This window comes from Macrotis lagotis, chromosome 1 (assembly GCF_037893015.1).
Source record: "Macrotis lagotis isolate mMagLag1 chromosome 1, bilby.v1.9.chrom.fasta, whole genome shotgun sequence".
NCBI classification, from domain to species: Eukaryota; Metazoa; Chordata; class Mammalia; order Peramelemorphia; family Peramelidae; genus Macrotis; species Macrotis lagotis.
In genome coordinates this window covers 915,652,025-915,670,922 of record NC_133658.1, presented here as the reverse complement: position 1 = coordinate 915,670,922, position 18,898 = coordinate 915,652,025, and the positions used below count along the sequence as shown (strand labels likewise).

The window sequence follows — 18,898 nt, the reverse complement described above, 5'->3', positions numbered from 1 at the left end:
GGTGGGGGGGGAGATAACGAATTCTGTCTTGGACATCATTAAACTCAAATAGAAAGGGGTTCAGTAAATTGTAGTTCAGGATCTCTACCCCAGCTTACTGACTTGGAAAACCACAAATTAACACATCCATGTTCTGTTGTATTTTGATTTCTTTGGTTTATGATTTCCGTGTTACATTTGCTTCTGATTTGGCATACACTTCAGAGTGTGTTTGGTTTCTCTGGCTTATAGGACAGATACCAAGTTCATAATGTCCAAAGGGCAATTGATGACTTGGGATTGGAATCAGTAGAGGGTAGGACCGGGCTGGAGATGGGGTGCTGGGGGGTGGGGAAAGGGTAGGTCATGGAGAAATGACTTAATGAGTCAGTCGCTGCAGAAAACGTTTATTAAGCACCTACTGTATACTAGGCCTACCCTGGAGGGACCCTGGAGCCCTTCCTGTGTCCAGAGGAGGTCTCTTCTTCCCCCAATCTCACCGGCCCCACCCAGCCCTAACCGGAACCCAGAGGGAGAGGGAGATCCTGGGATCTACCGAGGTTCCTCCCTGCAGGTGTTTCCGCTGTGGCTGCTGCAGGCCCTCCCCTAGAGACCCAGTATTTACCTCTGAATAGCCCGCTCTCTAGGCTCCACCCCGAAGTTTTCATGAGTTCGGATCCCCCTGGGATCACTGAGAGGGCGGGAAGTCCAACCTCCCCCCAACCCGGGCAGGAAGGAGTCTACAGATCCTCACACTCCCGGGTCAGCCAGCCAGAGCCATCCAGAGGCGGGCAGGAGGCTGGTCCTCTCCGGACTTCGGCCCCTCTTCTCTAGACATTAGAGGGGGTGGGGCGGTCCCCCCCACCCGGCCTTGTCTCCTCCCACTCCTGGAGGGGAAGTGGGCCTGGGGACAGTCCCAGACCGGAGGCGGAGGGGCCAGATCTGGGCCAGAGAAGACTGACACTCCAGCCAGGGTGGGCTGGGCCTGGGGGGGAAGGCAGGATGCAGTAGAGGAACTGCCCCAGGTCAGTCACGAGAGGCCCAGTGAGCCAGGCGGGGCGGGCCGGAGGGGGACTTCGGGGTGTGCCAACTCTGGGGCCCTCAGGAACTGGGGGAGCCAGGGCCTAGAAATTTGGGTTCTCCCGAGGGCGTGGCCAGGGCTCCTGGATCCTCTTGGGGCAATCTGTGAGAGAGAACATCCCCTTCCCTCGGGGCTCAGATTTGGGGAAGTGGGTAGGTAGCTGTGGGCTGCCCCCTCCTTCATTGTTATTCCTTTGGAAGTGAAAGTCCCATCACTGGAAGAGTCCTGAGATGGTGGCAGAGGTCCCTTTCTGAGGAGTTGCACTGGTTGGATCCCTGTGGTGTCTGTGACTCAGTTTCTCTCTTCAGGTCTCAGAATGGGTAGTTCTTCTAACCCTCAGGGTCTCCCCTTCTTGTTGTTGCTGTTCCTCCCAGCGCTAAGAGAGCTGAATGCAGGTGACGGAAAAAGGGAGGGAGCCTGGATCCCTGGGTAGGGTGATTTGGGGGACAAGGCGGGGGTGGTCATCGAAAGTCAAATGCTCACAGTGTTTCCCCCCACCCCTTCCGTTTCTTCTGGCTGTTCCTGTTTGTTTTCTCTCCCTCTGGTCTGGCTGCCTGCCTTGGTCCCTGTGGTCTGGGTTTTGGCCTGCAGGGGCACCCTCCATGTCCTACCAGCTCACTGCAGTGTCGGCCGCTCCTCCGGGGACCCCCAAGTTCTGGGCCACGGGATGGCTGGGTCCCCAGCTCTTCCTGACGTATACCTCTGGGGGCACAGCTGAGCCCTGGGGGGCCTGGCGCTGGGAGACTCAGGAATCCTGGTTTTGGGAAAGGGAGACCTGGTACCTGAAGACACAGGAACGGTTGTTGCAGGAAGCCCTGAGGCTCTCTAAGGGTGAGCTTGGGGGAAAGCTGGGTTGGCTTGGATTGGGCTCCTGGAGAGGGGGAAGTTGCCTTCCTCACATGCTCCTCTGACGCTTCCCCCAGGGGCCCAAACTTTTCAGGGCCTGGTGGGCTGCCAACTGAACTCTGACAACTCGTCGCAACCTACCGCTCGATTTGCCTTGGATGGGAAGACCCTCTTGACCTTTGACCCCATGCACAAAGTCTGGTTAGGAGACACACCGGAGGCCTGGAATGTGAAGACCAGCTGGGCCAATGAGAGCCAGCGGGCTGAGAAGGATGCAGAGTTCCTGCTCACCACCTGCCCCCAGAAGCTCCAGAGCCACCTGCAGAAAGGCCACGGCAACTTCCAGTGGAAAGGTATGTGGGTAGCGGCCTCCAAGGCCTCCCTCCTCTCCAGGCTGGATTGGAGAAGAGAGGAGGTGGAGAAAGAGGGCAGCCCAGTAGGACCAGAAGGGGCCTTGTGGAGACAAAGAAGAGTCAGACCAGGGAGGGCCAGGCTCCCCTGGTGGGGGTGGCCCAGAGTTGGGGAGCTGTATCACAGAGCTGCAAAAGTCCCTTATTCAGTCATTTCAGGCCTGTCTGACTTGTCAGGGCCGCATTTGGGCGTTTTCCTAGTAGCGATACCTGAGTGGCTTGCCATGTCCAGCTCCTTTTACTCGTGAGGAAACTGAGGCCAACAGGGTGAAGTAATTTGCCCAGGGTCACACAGCTAGTAACTGTCTCAGATTTAAACTCAGGAAGATGAGGCTTCTGGACTCCAGACCCAGGCACCCAGCTGTCCTGTAGAGAAGTGGGAACTTGCCCCTTGTCACTCAGGTGACCTGGAGGCTGGTCTTGGGGGTGCTGTAGATCTGGGCCCGTTTTCCCCTAGAGCCCCCAGAGGTACGAGTGGGAGCCCGAGTCGGGCCCGAGTCTGCCTGGTCCACTCTCACTTGCCAGGCCTTCTCCTTCTTCCCACCGGAACTGGAGTTGACCTTCCTTCGTGAGGGGAAGCCCCAGCTCAAGCCTGTGAAAGAAGTGGAGGCATGGCCCAACGGGAACGGCGCCTTCCATCTCCGGGGCACTCTGGAGGTCCCCTTTGGGGATGAGGGTCTGTATAGCTGCGAGGTCCAACACTCTGCCCTGACTAGCGCCATCACTGTGAAGTTCGGTAAGAGCAGGGGTCTTCTAGGGCCTCAGGATCCATTTCTTAAGCACTTTTGTGGCCGGCTGATGCAAGCCTTTCCCCACTCTCACCTCCATGGCAGAGACAATTGGCGGGCTACCCCTGCCCATCAGGACCAGCCTGGTGGCAGGCATCCTGCTCTTCTTGGCCTCCCTGGCGGCCCTGGTGGCTTTCGTGATAATCTATAGGAGGAGGCACGGCCGCCTAGGTAAGTGGAGAGCTGCCCAAGAGGGGGTGGCACCCAGGTGAACAGGGGTGGCACCCAGGTAAACAAGGGGGTCATCCAGGTCAACAGGGGGGTTGCCTGGATAAAGGGGGGGTTGGGAGGAAGAGAGCCCGGGGGGGCGGCTGAAACCCCCCCTCGCAGAGCCCCCCACCTTCCTCTCTTTCCCCCCTTTAGTTCCCTGGATGTTCCGGCGGCAGCGGGGAGCAGACGACGTGGGCTCCCTGCTCTCTGTCCCCGACTCTGCCCAGGACCCCGGCCCCTAAGGCGTGGGGGGGCCTGTCCCCCTCCCCCTGGCCGGGGGCTGTGCCTGGCTGCCGCGGGAGCCCCGGACGGCGGCCCCCGGGCCCCCCCTCTGATTGTACAGAAATGCCCCCCAAAAGAAACAAGATGTTGTCCGGTCCGGTCTCCGCTGTCTTCTGTTTGGGCTGGGGGGGCGGGGCGCACTGGCTGGGGGCGGTCCTTCCCGGGGTGCGCCCACTCCTCATTGGCTGCGGCGGCGCCTGGGCGGGGGCCCGCCTCTGCCCCGCCCACTTCCGGGCCCCAAGCCCCAGCTGCGCCGCGGGCGAAGGGCCTGCTGGGAGTTGTAGTTTCCCGAAGTTTCGCAGCCCTGGCCGCCGAAGGAGCGCGGAGACGCGGAGGGGGCCTCCGCCCCTCAGCGCCCGGCCTGCGGACGTGGCGCCGTGCGCCCAATGAGCGCCCGAGACGGGGAAGGGCCCGCCTCCGCCTGGGATCTGCGCGTCGGGATTGGTCGGGGGGCGGGATCTCGAGCAGCCAGCGATACGGGCGGGGGGGATGAAAGGAGGCAACGGGGAGCGGGGCTATCTGTGAGCCAGCGCCGAGGGACTGGACCGACGGGACGCGCTGGTGAGGACCAGCTGGAGCGCGGCCCGGCGCCCCGCTCCAGTCCTCCAGGCAGCCCCTTCCTGTACCCCCAACCCATCTCCGCTCTGGCCCCCAACCCTTCCTTCAGCCTCTCTACACCCTCAAACTATCCCCCATCCTCCCTGTACCCCCAAACATCCCCCACTCTCTGACCCCAAACATCTCTATCCTCTCTGTACCCCAAACTATCCTTCACTCTCTGTACCCCAAGACCATCCTCCAATCTCTCTCTGTACCCCAAAACACCCCACTCTGGCCCCCAAACCATCGCTATCCTCTCTGGCCCCCAAAACAACCTCCAGTCCCTCTCTGTACCCCCAGACCATCTCCCATCCTCTGTTCCCCAACTTCTAACCCTTCTCTGGCCTCCAATCCCCAGCTCGACTGTGCCACCCTCCCCCGGTCTCTCGGTCCCCCAATACATCCTTTTGCTCCTTTCTTTGTCATCCCTGCAGTTCTGCAGGCCCGGGTTCGCTCCCTTCACCCTTCAGTGCCCCTTGCCCTAGCCACAACCCGCTAACTTCTAGCTCCTCTTGAACCAAGGCTGGCTGTCCCTTTGTGCCTCTGTTTGACTCTCCATTCTTTCTCTGTGCCCCACTCCATCCTCCCATTCTCATGACCCCCTCTATTCATTCTCCAGGTCCTATTTCAGCCTTTGGCCCCCATCCCATCTCCCGCCACCCACAGAACCCTCAAAAACCACCCCCAGCTCCCACTAGGTGCCCTCGCCCATCTTTTGGCGGTTCCTGGCCTGTTTGCTAGCCTGCCTCCCGCTGTTCTCTAACTCCTCTTTGTGCTCTACGGTTCTCCCCCCAGTTCATCTCTGTCCCTGCTCCCCTATTCCAGCCACTCTGTATCCCAGCACCTTCCTGTTTGCCCATCCTCCACCCCTCTCTGCCCTCCCCCTTCCGACGCCCAGCCCTCCAGCCCCACTCTGTCGCACCCCAACCCAGCCCCCCTTTTCCTCTACCCTCCCCATCCCCACCTTTCTCCTTCCCCGTTTCTCTATCGTTGCTTCCCTAGCTCTCCCAGTTTCCCCCATGTCCAGGTATCCCTTCTGCTCACCATTCCCCCTTCCCAGTATTTCGTTCTCCATCCTTTCTGTCCCTAAACCCTGCTCCATCTCCTCTCAGACCCTAAATCTGCCCTTTCTCCCCTCGGTTCCCTTCCCTCTGTCCCTCCATCTTTAACCCATCTCCAACCAACAACTCCTTTCTCTGATTTGTGATTCTCTGCCCTTCCATCACGGGGCTTTTCCTGTGGGCTCCTATGTTAGCCCCATGCCTCTCTGTGACTCCCCTACTCTTCCTCTTCATGTGCCTTTATTCCCCCTGCCCCCAACCCTTTGACCCTCACTGTGTCACTCTCAGTTGCTCATTCCTGAGCCTTTTCCATCCGTGCATCACTGCTCCTTCAGTTCCTCAGTGGTCCCCATCTGGCTCATGCTTATTCTCTTCCCATTCCCTGCCCCTCCGCCCACACTTTGGCTCAGTTGCCCTCTCTGGACCATTCCACCTCCTCCTGGCCACTCATCACCCTGTCTTTCCTGGGGTTCTGTGCTCAGACTTTCTTGACCTCTCCCCTCCAGGGATGACGTGGCTGTGGTCACTGCTGCTGTTGGGGTTAGGCCTGGGCAATGGGGCATGGAGCAAGCCCCCCCCAGATGCTGGGGTCCCTCTCTCAAGCCGGGTGCACCAGCAGGCTCCACTGAGTGAGGCCAAGCACGATGATGCTCATGGAGACTTCCAGTTTGACCACGAGGCCTTCCTAGGCCGGGAGGCAGCCCGGGAGTTTGACCAGCTCAGCCCAGAAGAGAGCAAAGCCCGCCTGGGGTATGAGGCGGGTGGGCAGGCCTCCCAACCCAAACTCCCAGATGGCATGCATGTGCTAGGGGTGGGGAAGTTAGCATCTCAGACCATATAAGGGACAGTAGCAGCCCCAAGTGCTGTTTATCCTAGAGAAGGCTGGGAATGGGAAGTGGGGAGGATGGCTAGGAGAACTGTTCTCAAGAATTTGGGAGGCTTGTTATGTGAAAAGAAGGATTAGCCTCCATCTGCTTGGCTTCAGAGAGCAGAACCAGGAGCTGGGGAGAGGACTCCATTAGGGAGGGAGGGTGTGGGAGGAAAGGGAGTGATGGGGCGCAGATTGTGGCTCAGTATCTGGAAAATGTGCTCCAAATGTGGACTGTTTAAAAATAGAGTGAATAGAGCACCAGCCCTGGAGTCAGGAGAACCGGAGTTCCAATCGGGCCTCAGGCACTAATTGCCTAGCTGTGTGGCCTTGGGCAAGTCACTTAACCCCGTTGCCTTAAATGAATATAATAGAGAGGGCTACCTACACATGCTGGGGGTGCCGGATGGCCCCTTACTGGGGGTGGGGCTTGGTGAGGTGGTTACCATTCAATCCACAAGCCTTCTGGGGCCTTTTCACTGTGCCTGTGGATCAGAAAAGGAGAGTCTCTGCCCTCAGGGAGCATCCATTCTACTAGAGAGATTGTTCTTCCAGGTCCTTGAGCCCTTCCTTGTCCCTTATGGGACTAACAGTGGTGTCCCCTTACTGTTCCCCCATTGCCCTCTGCTGTAGGCGGATTGTAGACCGGATGGACCGAGATGGAGATGGGGATGGCTGGGTGTCATTAGAGGAACTCCGCGCCTGGATTGCTCATACTCAGCAGCGCCACATCCGAGACTCGGTGACAGCCGCCTGGGATACCTATGATACTGACCGGGATGGCCGAGTAGGCTGGGGGGAGCTGCGCAATGTCACCTATGGTCACTACCAGCCTGGTAAGGCTTGGAGCCCCCCGAGCCCATCATCCTTCTGCTGTGTTCTGACCCTGTACCAGTCGAGGGTCCCATTGAGCCCCGCAGGTCTCCTGAGGGCATGTGTCTATACCCCCCACCCCACTCCAGTTCTGTGCTGTCTGCTCCAGGCCTCACCTTCCCCTTTGGTCCTTGTCTTCAAGAAGCTCCCCTGCTGCATGGCACCTTCAGCTCTTGCCCTGGGAGTGCCAGGGCATCCCTCGTTGTCTCCCTTCTGGATTGTTCGTGGAACATGTTATCTATGATTTCCTTTGAGGCTACCAGAATGGGGCTCACTGAGGGATCCCCTGGGGAGGGTCCTCTCCCCCAGTCTCTTGATGAGATGATCGGGTGTGATTCCCACAGGACCCTCCTCCTGAGATAGGCAGCTGGCCAGGGCTAGGGGAAGAACTGGTCTGTCACACAGCTGGCCAGAATGTGCCCCTTTTCCTGGCAGACCTCTAGCCCCTGGGTCACCCACCCCACCTGGCAGGAGCAGAGGTGACCAGATTCACCTGGGGTTTTCTCCAGCTCCAGGATCTCTGGCCATGGTGCTGACCCAGATCATCATCCTCTTGCCCCAGAGCCTCCTTCTTCTTCCCTTGGGCATCCCCTCCCGCCAAGGCTAGGGATTCTGACCAGCACTTTCTTGTCATCTTCCCCTCAACTGGATGTCCCCCCACTTCCCTCTTGCCCTGATCTCCACTCCTGCTCCCAGCTTCCATTCAGTCTGGTCAGATGGGCTCTCAATTCTGACCCTGCCTTGTGGGCATTCCCAAGCCTGCCTCAGTTCCCTCTTTGGTCCTCCCAGGAGAGGAGTTCTCTGATGTGGAGGATGCCGAGACCTACAAGAAGCTCCTGGCAAGAGATGAAAGGCGATTCCGGGCAGCTGACCAGGATGGGGATTTGCAGGCCACCAGGGAAGAGTTCACTGCCTTCTTGCACCCGGAGGAGTTTCCCTACATGCGAGACACTGTGATCGCTGTGAGGATGCAGGCGTTGCCTCCTCCCCCAGTCCACCCTGTCCTCCTTGGTTGCAGCTGCTGCCCAGGGAGCCCCGGTTGTATAGGGGGGTGTTCATGGGCTTAGCTCCTGGGCAATCTTGAGCTACTCAGGTCCTGTCTCAACCCCTAAGCCTGACTCCTTCTCTTTCCCCAGGAGACTGTGGAGGATTTGGACAAAAACGGAGATGGTTATGTGCAGGTGGAGGAGTATATAGGTGAGGGGGCTGCCCTCTTGGGGAGGGTAGGTGGGAAGGGATACCCTGCCTGTCCTGGGTGGGCTGCTGATGTCTTCTCCCTTCTTTCCACTTGCCCAGCGGATCTGTACTCCCCAGAGACAGAGGGGGGCGAGGAACCCGCCTGGGTGCAGACAGAACGGCAGCAGTTCCGGGACTTCCGGGACCTGAATGGGGATGGGCACCTGGATGGGCGTGAGGTGGGGCACTGGGTGCTGCCCCCAGCCCAGGACCAGCCACTGGTGGAGGCTAATCACCTGCTACAGGAGAGCGACACTGACAAGGTGGGAGCCTCTGGCGGTTAGGGGGTGCTGCAGGGGCCCCTCAGCAGTGGAGCCCCCACACATTGTCAACCTCCCTGCAGGATGGACGCCTGAGCAAACAAGAGATCCTGGGAAATTGGAACATGTTTGTGGGCAGTCAGGCCACCAACTACGGAGAGGATTTGACCCGGCATCACGACGAGCTTTGAGTCCCTTGGCCTGGGCTCCAGATCCAGTTGACCCTAACTGCCCCTTCTCCCAAAATGTGATCTTCAGGTCCCCATGCTTGGTCTTTCTTCCTCCCTCCCCTTCCCCCACTGAGATGGCAGAAATGCCCATTCTATGGGTCATGTTGGCAAAACCACCTTTATTCACTAGTCCCTGAAGGGTGACAGCCCAGGGCCCCCCAACCACAAGCTGCTTCCTGGCCCTGGGGACCTGGCCACCCTGTTCCTAGCCCAGGATTCCTGGCAGAGACCCTGGGCCATCTTTGGAGCCCTGGGTCTGGGAGTCACAGCTGAGACTCTGAGCATCGTCTGGACCCACGAGGGGGCCCAGGTTCCCTGAGCCTTTCATGGTCACAGCCCAGAGCCTCTGTAGGTCTGGCCTGCAGCATGAACACAAGCACTGGGGCCCCCTCAACATCAGAGGGAGAAAAGCAGGAAGTGTCCTTCAGCCCTCCTTCCAGGCCTCTGGCCCATCTTCTGACTGCAGAGGAGGGGTGGGAGGGAGGGGCGGCAATAAAAGCTGAGGCCTCCAGCTCTTGGAGTCTGACCTAATTTTTTTGCTGGGGGGGAAGGCGGTCCCAGACCTGGGCAGGGAATGGGAAGCCTGAGGGCCTAATACCTCATATGGGACCAGGGAATCAAAGGTCAACACATTTATTATCCACTTGCTCCATTATGAACCCCCTCCTCCCTGGGCCCCTTCAGGCCTGCATGACCGGGCGAGACTTCTTGGCCTCCAGCTGTACTCCAGAACCTGCAAAGCCAGTACCGCCCTAGGAAAAAGGACAAGGATGGGGTGAAGGCAGTGATGGGCAATGGGGAGGGGCTGACATTGGAGAGACAGGGAGGACACCGACAGCGATTAGGGGTGGTCTTACTCTCTGCAGCAGGATGATGTCCTTGTCTGTAAGTGGCACCCCGCTAATGGGGTCCACCATGTCCTTGCGGATTAGACGTTCCACACACTCCATGGTGACCACAGCCCCCCTGGGAAAAGAAGGAGAGGAGGCTCGGGAGACAAAGCTCACCCCGGGCTTCTGCCCTCCCCAGCCTTATGGCCCCTCAACTCACGAAGGTCGCAGGACAGCACAGGGAGTGGAGTTGCTGAGGCTGTCCCGTGTGACTGCACAGACGTAACGTTCACTCCTAGTGATCAGCCCCACACGGTCCACAGAGCCATCCACGGGCGTGAAGTGAACAGATATGAGGTCCAGCATGCGCAAAGGCTTTCCTGACATGGGGCAGGTCACGACGCGAGACTGCTCCAGCATGCAGAGAGACAGGAGAAGGGGCTCAGAGGATGGGCGGAGGAGGCTCTCTAGGCCCATCTTCAGTGGTACATGGTGAGAGGCTGCACTCACCGGCTTCTCCAGCTTGGTGGCCTTGGCTTCAGGGGTCAGAGATGGGATCCAGAAACTGGGTAACTCCTTTGCTTTCTCTTTGTCCTTGTCACCAGCCTCAGGGCCCAAGCTGGGTCCTGCCTGACTATCTCCTGGGGCGAGAAGAAAATCTTACCTTTAGTGGTTTCAGAGAAGTCCAGCTAGGTGGGACAGGGAGCAGCTGGGGGGTCCCATGCCTTTTCCTCACCTGGGCTGGCCCCCATTCGTGGGGTGAAAGGGTTGAGGGGCCGGCTGACAATAGCCGCCTCCTTCTCCAGAAAGCCACGCAGTTGGTCCTGGGCGGCTGCCCGGTTCAGCTCCCGCCGTTCCTCCTTCTGGGCCCCTCGCTGCTTTTCATAGGCCTGGGGGGGGGGGGCATGGAGGAGGAAGATCAGTCGGGTTTTCTCTGGTTTTTCCCCCTCGGGGCCCCACAGACTCCCCTTCTTTCACTCATTACCTTCATCTGCCTGGCAATCTCCCGCTTCTGGTGTAGGATGTACTCCAGGATCGCTTCCCGTTCATACAGAAAGCCATCAGGGCTGGAAAGCACATGGGTGAGCAGGGTCACCCCTATCCCAAGAGCAGAGTCCCTGGGGACCCAGCAGTCATGCAGGAAGATAGGACACAAGCTCAAGTGCTTGGTGGGTGTGCGCCCCCATTTGTTAAGCCAGGGTAGGGGATGACTACCAGACACAACCTAGGCAATGCCTCCATGAGCTGCCATCTAAGGCAGAGAGATAACTGTGATGGGGGAGTAGAGAAGAGGACTGAGGAGCTTGACCAGGAGAGAAGTCTGGAACCCCTCTCTGCTCCCCATCCCCCTTGGACCCAAGCATCCAGTCCCCACTTCCCAGCTCCTCCCTCACCAGGCTCCATTCAAGGGCTACCTCCTCCCAAGGGCTTCTGACTTCCATAGCTGTTTCTCACCCCTGCTTCCCCTGGACCCTGGTGTGTGTGCCTGGGTGAAGGTAAGGCCCTTGTGGGCAGGGTTAGGACCCACCCCTGCCCCTGCTCACGTGACGACGGGGTCATGGCAGGGCTGCAGTGACAGGCAGCAGCAGTCAAAGTCCTTGACTGCATCCCGACTCAGTCGTACATTCTGAGTTCCATAGCCCGAGGCCGCTGGAAGGGGAGAGGAGGGTTGGGGGCTGTGGGTCCTACACCCGGGAGGAGCCCACACCCCTTGTGTCCCCAATGGCCTTGGCCATTACCAGTATCTTTCTTCTTCTCGTGATATGTGTATACAGCGCCTGCAGTGCAATTCTTGCCATGACGAGTCATCCTGGGGGGGGTGGAAAGCAGAGGATGAGGGCCTGGACAGGGCAAGGAGCCAAGACCATTTTGGGCAGCCTGGCCCTCCTCAAGACCCCCCTACAATAGTGTTGAGAGGCGCTCCCTGTGGAGGATTCCCCAATGAATTCTAGGACCTGAAGGACTGATGAGCCAGGCTCTCCTCACATTTAGGAAGCATGAAGCGCCACCTGTGGGCATGAGATGCTGTGGTCAACACAGGGACAGGGGACTGAAAGAAGCAAAAAATCTCTGCCCTCAAGGAGCAGTCGTTGTATGGAAGGAGACACCACAGAGGACAAACACACTGGACCTTGAGTGGGCAGGCTGCCCTGAAGGCCTAGGGCCTGCTTGCTTGACTCTTGGATGGGTTCCCAGCAACAGCCCTCTAGTCTCATTCTCTGCCTTTGCTCTGGGCCCACCTCTCTCAGGGTCACCTCTGAGCTCTTCAGCCCCAACACCCTGGGTCTACTGCCCACTGCCAAGGGGCTCTGTCTGACCAGGGTCCTCTAACCCCTCTGCTCTCTACTCCTTCACTGGCCAGCCATTCCTTCTGTACAGATAATCAATGGCTGCACAACGTCTCCCAACTCAATCTTTCTAGCCTGAGCCCCAAGGTCTTTGTCTTTGCCTCAGTCCTAGCCAAACTCAACTGGCTCTTGCCTTCATTGCCCCTCACCTCCCCCAGTCCGTCAATCATGAGGGCTGAGCCGCCAAGTCCCCCTTCATTCTCTTAGCCCTTCCCCCCATCACTGGCCGCTGCCACTAGCTCTGCTGAGGACCCTCTGGGCTTTCGAATGACCTGGCCTCCCTATCTTCTGGCTCCTTCTGACTCCAATTTCTGTTCCCTTCTCTTTCATTCATACCTGGCCTCCTCTCTGGGCAATCCTCCTTTGGGACAGTGGACCGAGGCAAGGGTAGAGTTACCTGTTTAGGCAGGAGACTGGGGCATGGGCTGGATGGCTCCTTGCAGAAGCATTCCACCCCCAGACCTCGGCATAGCTGGCTCCCTCAGGCCTGGAAAGTATGTGCTCTTTCTCTCTCTCAACATCTGGCCTCCAGCTCACCCCTGTTCAACTGCCCCCTTTGTTGTGAAGCCCCTCCTGTTCCCCTAGTTATGCATCCTCCTGTATTTAGAATGTGCCCTCAGTCCAACAGACAGTAGGATCCTCGAGGCCAGGGTCAGACTGACTGGGGTCTCTCTCAGCCTCCATGTCCCCAGGCATCTCGGGCAGGGTGTACAGCGGACACCGAGCTGAGGGCACAGAACCTTGACATCAAATCTGACCTTTGCCTTTTGCTAGTCATGTGACCTGGAGTGTGCCTTAGTTTCCTCATCTGTGAAAAGAAGAGAGACCTGGATCTGCTCTCTTCCAGACACAGACTAAGGGTCCTAACAGGAGGTGGAGGCTTTAGCGACGGAGAGCCAAGAGGCTCGTTTTGACGGCTCCACTCAAGGCCCAAGTTCCCTGATAGTGGAGAGCCAGTCCCGCTGGTGGTGCCGACAGTCTGCCAGCTGGCAAGGTCACTCCTGGCCAGATGCCCCCAGAGCTGATTTCTTATTGCCTCCCTCCCCACCGAATGCTTCCTGTGGGTCCTTGTTCCACCGTTCCCTACGTTCATCATTTCTTCACCTGTTGGGGAAGCCAGAAAAGGGCTGCCCGGAGGCCTGGGATGCCACAGAGCCACCCCCGAGGTCTTCCTAGCTCTGTCTGCCCGGGAGGACTGGCTGATGGCCAGGGGACAAAAGTCTGTGAGATCTGGGGAGGGCGGCACCAGCAGGAGCCCGGGGGAGCCGGGACCCGCCAATCTGCGACAGATGGCAGGGGCGAGTGGGGGCGATGGGCTCCCTACTCTTGGGGATGCTCAAGGGGGGCCCAGACGACCCCCCAAGCCCTCCGCTACCGGCCAGCCTCGCAGCCCTCGGGCGCCCACTGCAGGGGGGCCCGCGGGGCGGGGTCCAGGCGCAGCCCGGGGAGCACCCGACAGGGGCTCCTGGGGGGTGCGCGGAGCCCAGGCTGGGGGGGCCTGCCGAGCCGCCTCTTCCTGGACTCGGACCCGGCGGGGGCGCTTCGCCCCGTTTGCCTCGGTTTCCTCACCTGTACAAGGGGCTGGGGTGACAGCCCACTAGGCAGGCCCCGCCTCGGCGGGAGGGGAGGCCCCCGAGGAGGCCCTGGCGCTCGGCTCACCCGGGCCGGGACGTCCAAGCGGCGCCGGAAGCCTCCGGTTGCGCTCCTCTCCGCCGGCGCCAGGCCCCGCGTCAGCTACGAGCCGGAAGTCAGGCGCCCTGGCCCCGCCCCTCGGCGGCCCCGTCCACTTCCGCCGCACCCGGAAGCGCACCGCCTCCGAGCCTCCGCCACGTGTCCGCCTGGCCTCCGTCCCCCCGGGCCCGCGCCCCGCGCCTCCGAGGTTCCGGCAGGCGGCAGGCCCCGGCCCCTGGCCTCCCCCTCCCCTCCCCCCACTGGTGGCGCTGGGTGCCGGGCCCGACTGACCCCCCCCCCGGAGAAGTCTCAGTTTCCTCCTCTAGCCATGGGGGTGGGGGGCGTCCGGGACCCCTCTGGACCTGGCTCCCCTGCCCTGGGGAGGAGCCGCGGCCCTCCAGCATCCTCAGGGGCCTGGCAGGCTCCTTTAAAGCCCTGGGCCCCTCCCCGCCCCTCCCCGCCCAGGTGAGCTCCAGCCCCGCCCCTGCTCAGCTGTGCTGGCCACCTAGGGCCCTGGGGAGCCGGCTCCTGCTCCCTTCCCAGCCCGGGCCCTGTGTGGTCTCTACTCTGGGCAGGTGAGTGAGCGGGCCTTTCGCCAGGCCTGCCCTCTGGAGGCCACCCCTCCCTGGGCCAGGCTCCCAGGCTCCCAGGACTCCATCCGCGAGGGGCTCAGGTGGCCAGGCACCTGTCTTCCTCCCCGACTCCCCTCCAGGACCCCCACCTTGGCACTCTAGCCCTGCCCTCTGGGGGACACACTTGTCCAGGCCTTCACTTAACCCCTAACCCTTTTAGAACCTCAGGTGTCCCCTCAGCCCATGGGTCTGCAGGTGTCTGGACTCTTGGTACCCAGGCTTGGCCCTCTCTCTCCCTCCAGCCCTCCCCTGCCCGAGTCTCTCCTTTAATCTTTGATCTCCAACATGGGGACTTCTATGTGACCCCTGAACAGTGAGCAAGGTCCAGGGAATTCCGAGGTGGAGGTGGAGAGGGTGAGGTGGAAAGGGGGTGGACCTGGTCTACTTGTCTGTCAGTAACCTCAGCCCTGGCCCTGAGGCCCTCTAGTGGGGAGACTGGGGTTCCTTCTGATGGGACTCAAAGTGTACAGGTTGGGGAGTGAAGAGACTGTCCCCATCCCTAGAATGATGTGTTCCGCCTCTGTGGGGGGTGCTGCCTAGGTCGGTCATCTCTACCCCGCTATGAGGAGCTCCCCCTTCCTGCTACTGCTATACCTGGGGCTGACTTCTTCTCGAGCCCCCCAACCTGGCCTGAAGAAAGATCATGGTGAGTGCCTGAAGAAGGATCAGGGGAAGAGGGGAAGGGTGGACAGTCAGCCACAGCAGTGTCCTGGCTCTGGGGATTCAGATGGTTGGCCCCTGACCCCAAGATACAATAGATCCTCCCAGTAATTCTCGGGCATTTGGGCCACTGCCCTCCATTCTCTCCTGGGGGGGGGCGGAGATGAAGCCATCTGTTCCTCTAAAGCTATTCCTCCCCCCCCCCCCCATCTGTGTAGATAGACCTCTGCCTTTACCTTCCAGGGACCTGTATCTTATCCTCCAAGTATCTCCCCCTCCCCCCACTCAGAGACCTATGCCAGCTAGTCACCAATGGCTTTGCCTGACCTCAGGTTCGGATGGTGGCCCAGACCCAACAACTGTGTTCCTAGAAGCCCCCACAGCCCAGAGTTTCTTGGGGAGTGAACCTAGACTCAGGCGCTTCCCCCGAGCTAATCATTGGGATTTGGAGCTTCTGACCCCCGGGAACTTGGAACGGGAATGCTGGGAGGAGCGCTGTTCCTGGGAGGAGGCTCGGGAGGTCTTTGAAGACAGGACCCTGACGGTATGTGAGGAAAGTTGGAACCAGGAAGACCTGGACTTCATTCTGGGCCAAGAGATGAGTGCTAGTCCCAGGGTCATGGCCTCAGAATACCAGTGGTAGAACTGATTCAAGGTCTTTCTCCTAGAGTGTGGCTCATGATGGGCTAGGTTTAGGGCCTTCAGTGGTCTAGAGTAGTGGTGATCGGCTAGGGTCATGTAAGGAGCAAGAAAGACCAGGGAACTGGAGGGCTTAGAAGCCAGTCAGCTTAGTTGGGGATGAAGGACAGGGCTGGGATGGGGGGGTTTGGGTGGGGGTAGGAAGGTGAGGAAGGACAGGGATGCCTAGTGATAAGGCAGAGTAACTGATTCTTTGAGCTTGGATTTTAGCACTAGGCTAAGTATTGCTCAGAGGATAGTTGGAGGGCCAGGCTGTTCATTATGTCCTGTAAAGAGGGGGTCAGGAATGGGGAAAATAGGGGTTGGGACTATGGTGTGGGGAAGAAGGGGCTTTGGGCACTAGAGCCAGTATGGGAGTAGGGGTACTGGAAAGACAGTGGGCATTGGAGTGTATCAGGAAATTGGCCCGAGAGAGGTCAACTGAAGAAATCAGAAAAAAAGTCTCCTGGGATGGGGAAGTCCTCCAAAGGAGAGGTGGGGGGGGGCTGATCCTAGGGGGATAGGCCTAACCTTACCCAAAGCTCTGGGTGAGCAGGACCTGGGGAGGGGGCAGGTAACTATTAGGGAGGAATGGGGCCCAGGAGGGGATAGTGGGTAGGACTTAAACTGCTTTTGCTTCTCATCCCAGGATCGATTCTGGGAGCTCTATCCCTACAACGGAAAGGGTGGCGCTGGTGAGTACTAGGTGAAGCCCTGGGGACCTCACTCCATTAGCATGAACCACACCTCAGGAGGAGGTCCTGGGAGCCCAGAGCCCACCCCTTTCTTCCTTACCAATTCAACTTGATATGAGAGAATTCAATCCTGATCTGGGCCTTGCCCACACTCCTCCTCCAAACCTTAAAAATGGCCCAGCTGGGCCTGGGGATCCGGAGGCCTCAGGGCACCTGGGCCCACCTTTCCATCCTCCTTGGGCCGGGCTTCCTTCCAAGCATTCTGCAGGCTGGCCAAACCGGCCTTCTTTCATTCCTTCTGAGCAATATCCTGCTTCCTTTGCTCTCCTGTCTTCCCCCTCACTTTGTAGGCCGCCTGGCTGAAAGACCTCTCCTCATTTTCCCAGCTGCTTCCTGGTGTCTCCCTTCGAAGGAACCCCCTTCCCGGGCTTTGTCCCCTTCTATTCACCAGTGAAGCTAACCCCTGTCCCTAGGGTCAGGGATAGGCGATACTATGTATCCGCCCCCATTTACTTTGTATACCATGGAGTCTGTTTCTGGATACTTTGTATCCATTTTGTGGCTACTTTTATTTACTAGAATTCCCCAGACAGCCAGCCTGGGGGCTGTTTTGTCTGCATCATCGGTCAGGGAACACCTTGCCCCATCCCTCCCTACTAAAATGCCTTTTACCAGGAAAAAATAACAGTAACAAACCGAGCTAGGGGAGACCCTGCCCGTGAAGACCAGAATCTATACAAAGTATAAGTAAAGGAAACACCTCTTGGGGAGGGGCCTTACTCGGGTGGGGTCAGCGTCTGGACAGATCTTCAGCACCAGTGCTCGGGATTCTAGGAGGGAGAGCCTTCCAGATTCATGTGGGACCAGTACAAAAGAACAGAGGTGAATACTCCCTAGCAAGGGCAATAGGGGGCCCAATGAAGCAGGTAAAACAGAACAAATCCCACCCCCTTACTGGAGAGGCACTAACCACAGGGTCTGTCAAGGTGGGAAACCATTCTTATTTCACTGAGAAGTCATTCTTAAGGGTTCATTGGCTAGCAGAGGGTCTTCTGAGGCTGAAGGTCTGTGGGGACTTGCCTTAAGGAAGGGTGGGGCCTAGCCCCAGCCCCAGGTGGGAGTGAGATCTGAGGGGTTCCAGGACCTGAGCCCGTCCCCACTCCTTTTCTTTTCTTTCCAGCAGGACATGGCAAGGTGGATGTGGCAGCCTTGACTGTGGGGCTGGGGACTGGCTTGCTGCTCTTACTGCTGGCAGCCTTGGGGACATTCTGGTATCTGCAGAGCCGGAAGCGGTTGAGGCGAAGCCAAGGGCCCTCTCCCCAAAGGTGAGGGGCTTGGGGCTCTCCAGGGACTCTCTTCCCACTTATTGGAGCTGGCCGCAAAGGCCCCTTATGGCTGGAGATGGGGCTCGGTTCATGGAGGAGGCCTGGATCCCTGTGGAAGGGGGAACCAATTTTGATGATTTTTCTTCTCCTACAATCTCTATCTGGAAGGCTCTTACCCTCCCTGTCACCCCCAACCCCGCCCCCCCCCCCCAGTCTGGGCCTCAGCTGCTGGGTCTTGCCCAGCAATACTCTCCACGGTATCATCCTCCCATCTTTGGGATCTTTGTCTCCTGGAGTCTCTCAGGCTTTTTTCCTAAAAGGGGATATCCCCAATCTCTTCCCTTTCCCCTCCCCTTCTCTTCTTTTGGGTCTCCCCTTCAGGGGCTGACTCCGTCTCTCCCCACCCACAGAGCCATCCTGGTGACAGAGGACCTGTCCTTGAGCCCCTTGCGGCCTCCCCCAGGCCTCCCCACTTACGAGCAGGCACTGGCAGCTTCTGGGGTGCATGACGCCCCCCCTCCACCCTATAAGAGGTACCTGCATGGAGGGGCGGAGTCTGTGCGAAATTCCTCCCGGGGGCGGGGCCCGGGATTGGAGGAGAAGCCTCGGGCGCGGAAAGCCCCTCCCGGGGCGCCTCCGACTCCCCTTTTCTCATCCCCCTCCCCGCAGCACTGTGAGGTCGCCCTGAGAAGACGACCTCCCCCTCCCCCCCCCCGGCCAGCCCGCGCGCCTTCTCCGCCCGCTCTGGAAAGGATTTGTCTGGGAAGTGGAGAGCCCGGCCCGGCCACACACACGCACACGAGTGGCCCTCGCCCCTTCGGCACACGCGCGGGCTGCCCGGGGCGCGACGAGCATGTGCACACGTGTCCCAGCCTGGCCGCTCCGCGGGCCGCGGTGCGCGCGCTCGGACCGCCCTCCCCGCAGCCGCAGCTGCCAGGCTCCTCGGGGGGTGCCCTAGCCCCGCACGGCGCCCCCCGCCTCGCCGCGCCCGGCCGGGCCCAGGCGCTCGGGCTCGGGCCGGCCCCGCTCCGGCACGTCGGGCCGCGGCTGCGCGCTGGCTGCGGCAGGGCGGGCCCGCGGGGGCTCCTTTCTCCAGCCCGGCCGGCCGCGGCCCCGCCCCCGCCCCTCCCCCGCCCCGCCCGCCGCGGGCCGCGCGCTCCTGGGCCGCGCCGCTGCCCTCGCTCCCCGGCTCGGGCTTTTCTCCCCTCGCGCATTTGCATTTGCACGGGATTGTGGGAGGAAGAGCGGCGCAGCCAGACAGCCCGCCGCCCCCCGCCCCTCCGCTCCCCTCCCCCTCCCTCCTCCCTCCTCCTTCCCCGCAGCCAGCCGCCTTGT

The 18,898-nt window shown here is 59.9% G+C and overlaps 4 protein-coding genes across 11 annotated transcripts; 3 read left to right on the top strand and 1 right to left on the bottom strand.

Moving 5' to 3' along the window:
- The first annotated feature begins 727 nt into the window (after positions 1-727).
- Positions 728-3,675, top strand: FCGRT (Fc gamma receptor and transporter). Of its 2 annotated transcripts, none has more exons than XM_074219722.1 (7): positions 728-1,004; positions 1,369-1,455; positions 1,652-1,891; positions 1,984-2,259; positions 2,774-3,052; positions 3,150-3,275; positions 3,468-3,675. In XM_074219722.1, the coding sequence occupies exons 2-7, from the start codon at positions 1,377-1,379 to the stop codon at positions 3,554-3,556; spliced, it is 1,089 nt and encodes a 362-aa protein (XP_074075823.1). In that variant the 5' UTR covers positions 728-1,004; positions 1,369-1,376; the 3' UTR covers positions 3,557-3,675. The 2 variants fall into 2 exon arrangements, with proteins under 2 accessions (XP_074075823.1, XP_074075824.1); XM_074219723.1 differs by lacking the exon at positions 728-1,004 and adding an exon at positions 1,135-1,212.
- Positions 3,676-4,069: 394 nt separating this feature from the next.
- On the top strand, positions 4,070-9,194 carry RCN3 (reticulocalbin 3). Its single transcript, XM_074219724.1, has 7 exons — positions 4,070-4,157; positions 5,764-6,007; positions 6,759-6,961; positions 7,788-7,960; positions 8,135-8,195; positions 8,295-8,497; positions 8,578-9,194. Exons 2-7 carry the CDS (start codon positions 5,766-5,768, stop codon positions 8,683-8,685), a joined length of 990 nt encoding a protein of 329 aa, XP_074075825.1. The 5' UTR covers positions 4,070-4,157; positions 5,764-5,765; the 3' UTR covers positions 8,686-9,194.
- Positions 9,195-9,341: 147 nt separating this feature from the next.
- NOSIP (nitric oxide synthase interacting protein) lies at positions 9,342-18,440 on the bottom strand. Of its 4 annotated transcripts, XM_074219728.1 has the most exons (10): positions 18,362-18,440; positions 17,319-17,672; positions 11,294-11,364; positions 11,099-11,204; positions 10,540-10,621; positions 10,291-10,444; positions 10,065-10,195; positions 9,775-9,962; positions 9,582-9,690; positions 9,342-9,476 (listed from the first exon to the last, which is right to left on the bottom strand). In XM_074219728.1, the coding sequence occupies exons 3-10, from the start codon at positions 11,361-11,363 to the stop codon at positions 9,405-9,407; spliced, it is 912 nt and encodes a 303-aa protein (XP_074075829.1). In that variant the 5' UTR covers position 11,364; positions 17,319-17,672; positions 18,362-18,440; the 3' UTR covers positions 9,342-9,404. The 4 variants fall into 4 exon arrangements, with proteins under 4 accessions (XP_074075829.1, XP_074075828.1, XP_074075827.1 ...); XM_074219727.1 differs by lacking the exons at positions 17,319-17,672; positions 18,362-18,440 and adding an exon at positions 13,562-13,698; XM_074219726.1 differs by lacking the exons at positions 17,319-17,672; positions 18,362-18,440 and adding an exon at positions 13,472-13,697.
- On the top strand, positions 13,879-18,495 carry PRRG2 (proline rich and Gla domain 2). 4 transcript variants are annotated; one of them, XM_074219732.1, is made up of 7 exons: positions 13,879-14,148; positions 14,746-14,851; positions 15,198-15,409; positions 16,193-16,238; positions 17,422-17,563; positions 17,974-18,096; positions 18,233-18,495. In XM_074219732.1, the coding sequence occupies exons 2-7, from the start codon at positions 14,767-14,769 to the stop codon at positions 18,249-18,251; spliced, it is 627 nt and encodes a 208-aa protein (XP_074075833.1). In that variant the 5' UTR covers positions 13,879-14,148; positions 14,746-14,766; the 3' UTR covers positions 18,252-18,495. The 4 variants fall into 4 exon arrangements, with proteins under 4 accessions (XP_074075833.1, XP_074075832.1, XP_074075831.1 ...); XM_074219731.1 differs by having other exon boundaries at positions 17,419-17,563; XM_074219730.1 differs by lacking the exon at positions 13,879-14,148 and having other exon boundaries at positions 14,842-15,409.
- Positions 18,496-18,898: the final 403 nt, after the last annotated feature.

Excerpts from the sequence above, each read along its gene's own strand:
- NOSIP (XM_074219725.1), bottom strand. The coding sequence starts at position 11,553 with ATGCTTCCTAAATGTGAGGAGAGCCTGGCTCATCAGTCCTTCAG. Across the intron at positions 11,205-11,293 it reads CGAGAAGAAGAAAGATACTG|CGGCCTCGGGCTATGGAACT; the intron begins GTAATGGCCAAG and ends CTCCCCTTCCAG. Across the intron at positions 10,196-10,290 it reads ACGAATGGGGGCCAGCCCAG|GAGATAGTCAGGCAGGACCC; the intron begins GTGAGGAAAAGG and ends TTCTCGCCCCAG.
- RCN3 (XM_074219724.1), top strand. The coding sequence starts at position 5,766 with ATGACGTGGCTGTGGTCACTGCTGCTGTTGGGGTTAGGCCTGGGCAAT. Across the intron at positions 6,008-6,758 it reads GAGAGCAAAGCCCGCCTGGG|GCGGATTGTAGACCGGATGG; the intron begins GTATGAGGCGGG and ends CCTCTGCTGTAG. Across the intron at positions 8,196-8,294 it reads GCAGGTGGAGGAGTATATAG|CGGATCTGTACTCCCCAGAG; the intron begins GTGAGGGGGCTG and ends CCACTTGCCCAG.
- PRRG2 (XM_074219729.1), top strand. The coding sequence starts at position 15,029 with ATGAAGCCATCTGTTCCTCTAAAGCTATTCCTCCCCCCCCCCCCCATC. Across the intron at positions 15,410-16,192 it reads TTGAAGACAGGACCCTGACG|GATCGATTCTGGGAGCTCTA; the intron begins GTATGTGAGGAA and ends TTCTCATCCCAG. Across the intron at positions 17,564-17,973 it reads CAAGGGCCCTCTCCCCAAAG|AGCCATCCTGGTGACAGAGG; the intron begins GTGAGGGGCTTG and ends CCCCACCCACAG.
- FCGRT (XM_074219722.1), top strand. The coding sequence starts at position 1,377 with ATGGGTAGTTCTTCTAACCCTCAGGGTCTCCCCTTCTTGTTGTTGCTG. Across the intron at positions 1,456-1,651 it reads GCTAAGAGAGCTGAATGCAG|GGGCACCCTCCATGTCCTAC; the intron begins GTGACGGAAAAA and ends TTTGGCCTGCAG. Across the intron at positions 2,260-2,773 it reads CGGCAACTTCCAGTGGAAAG|AGCCCCCAGAGGTACGAGTG; the intron begins GTATGTGGGTAG and ends GTTTTCCCCTAG.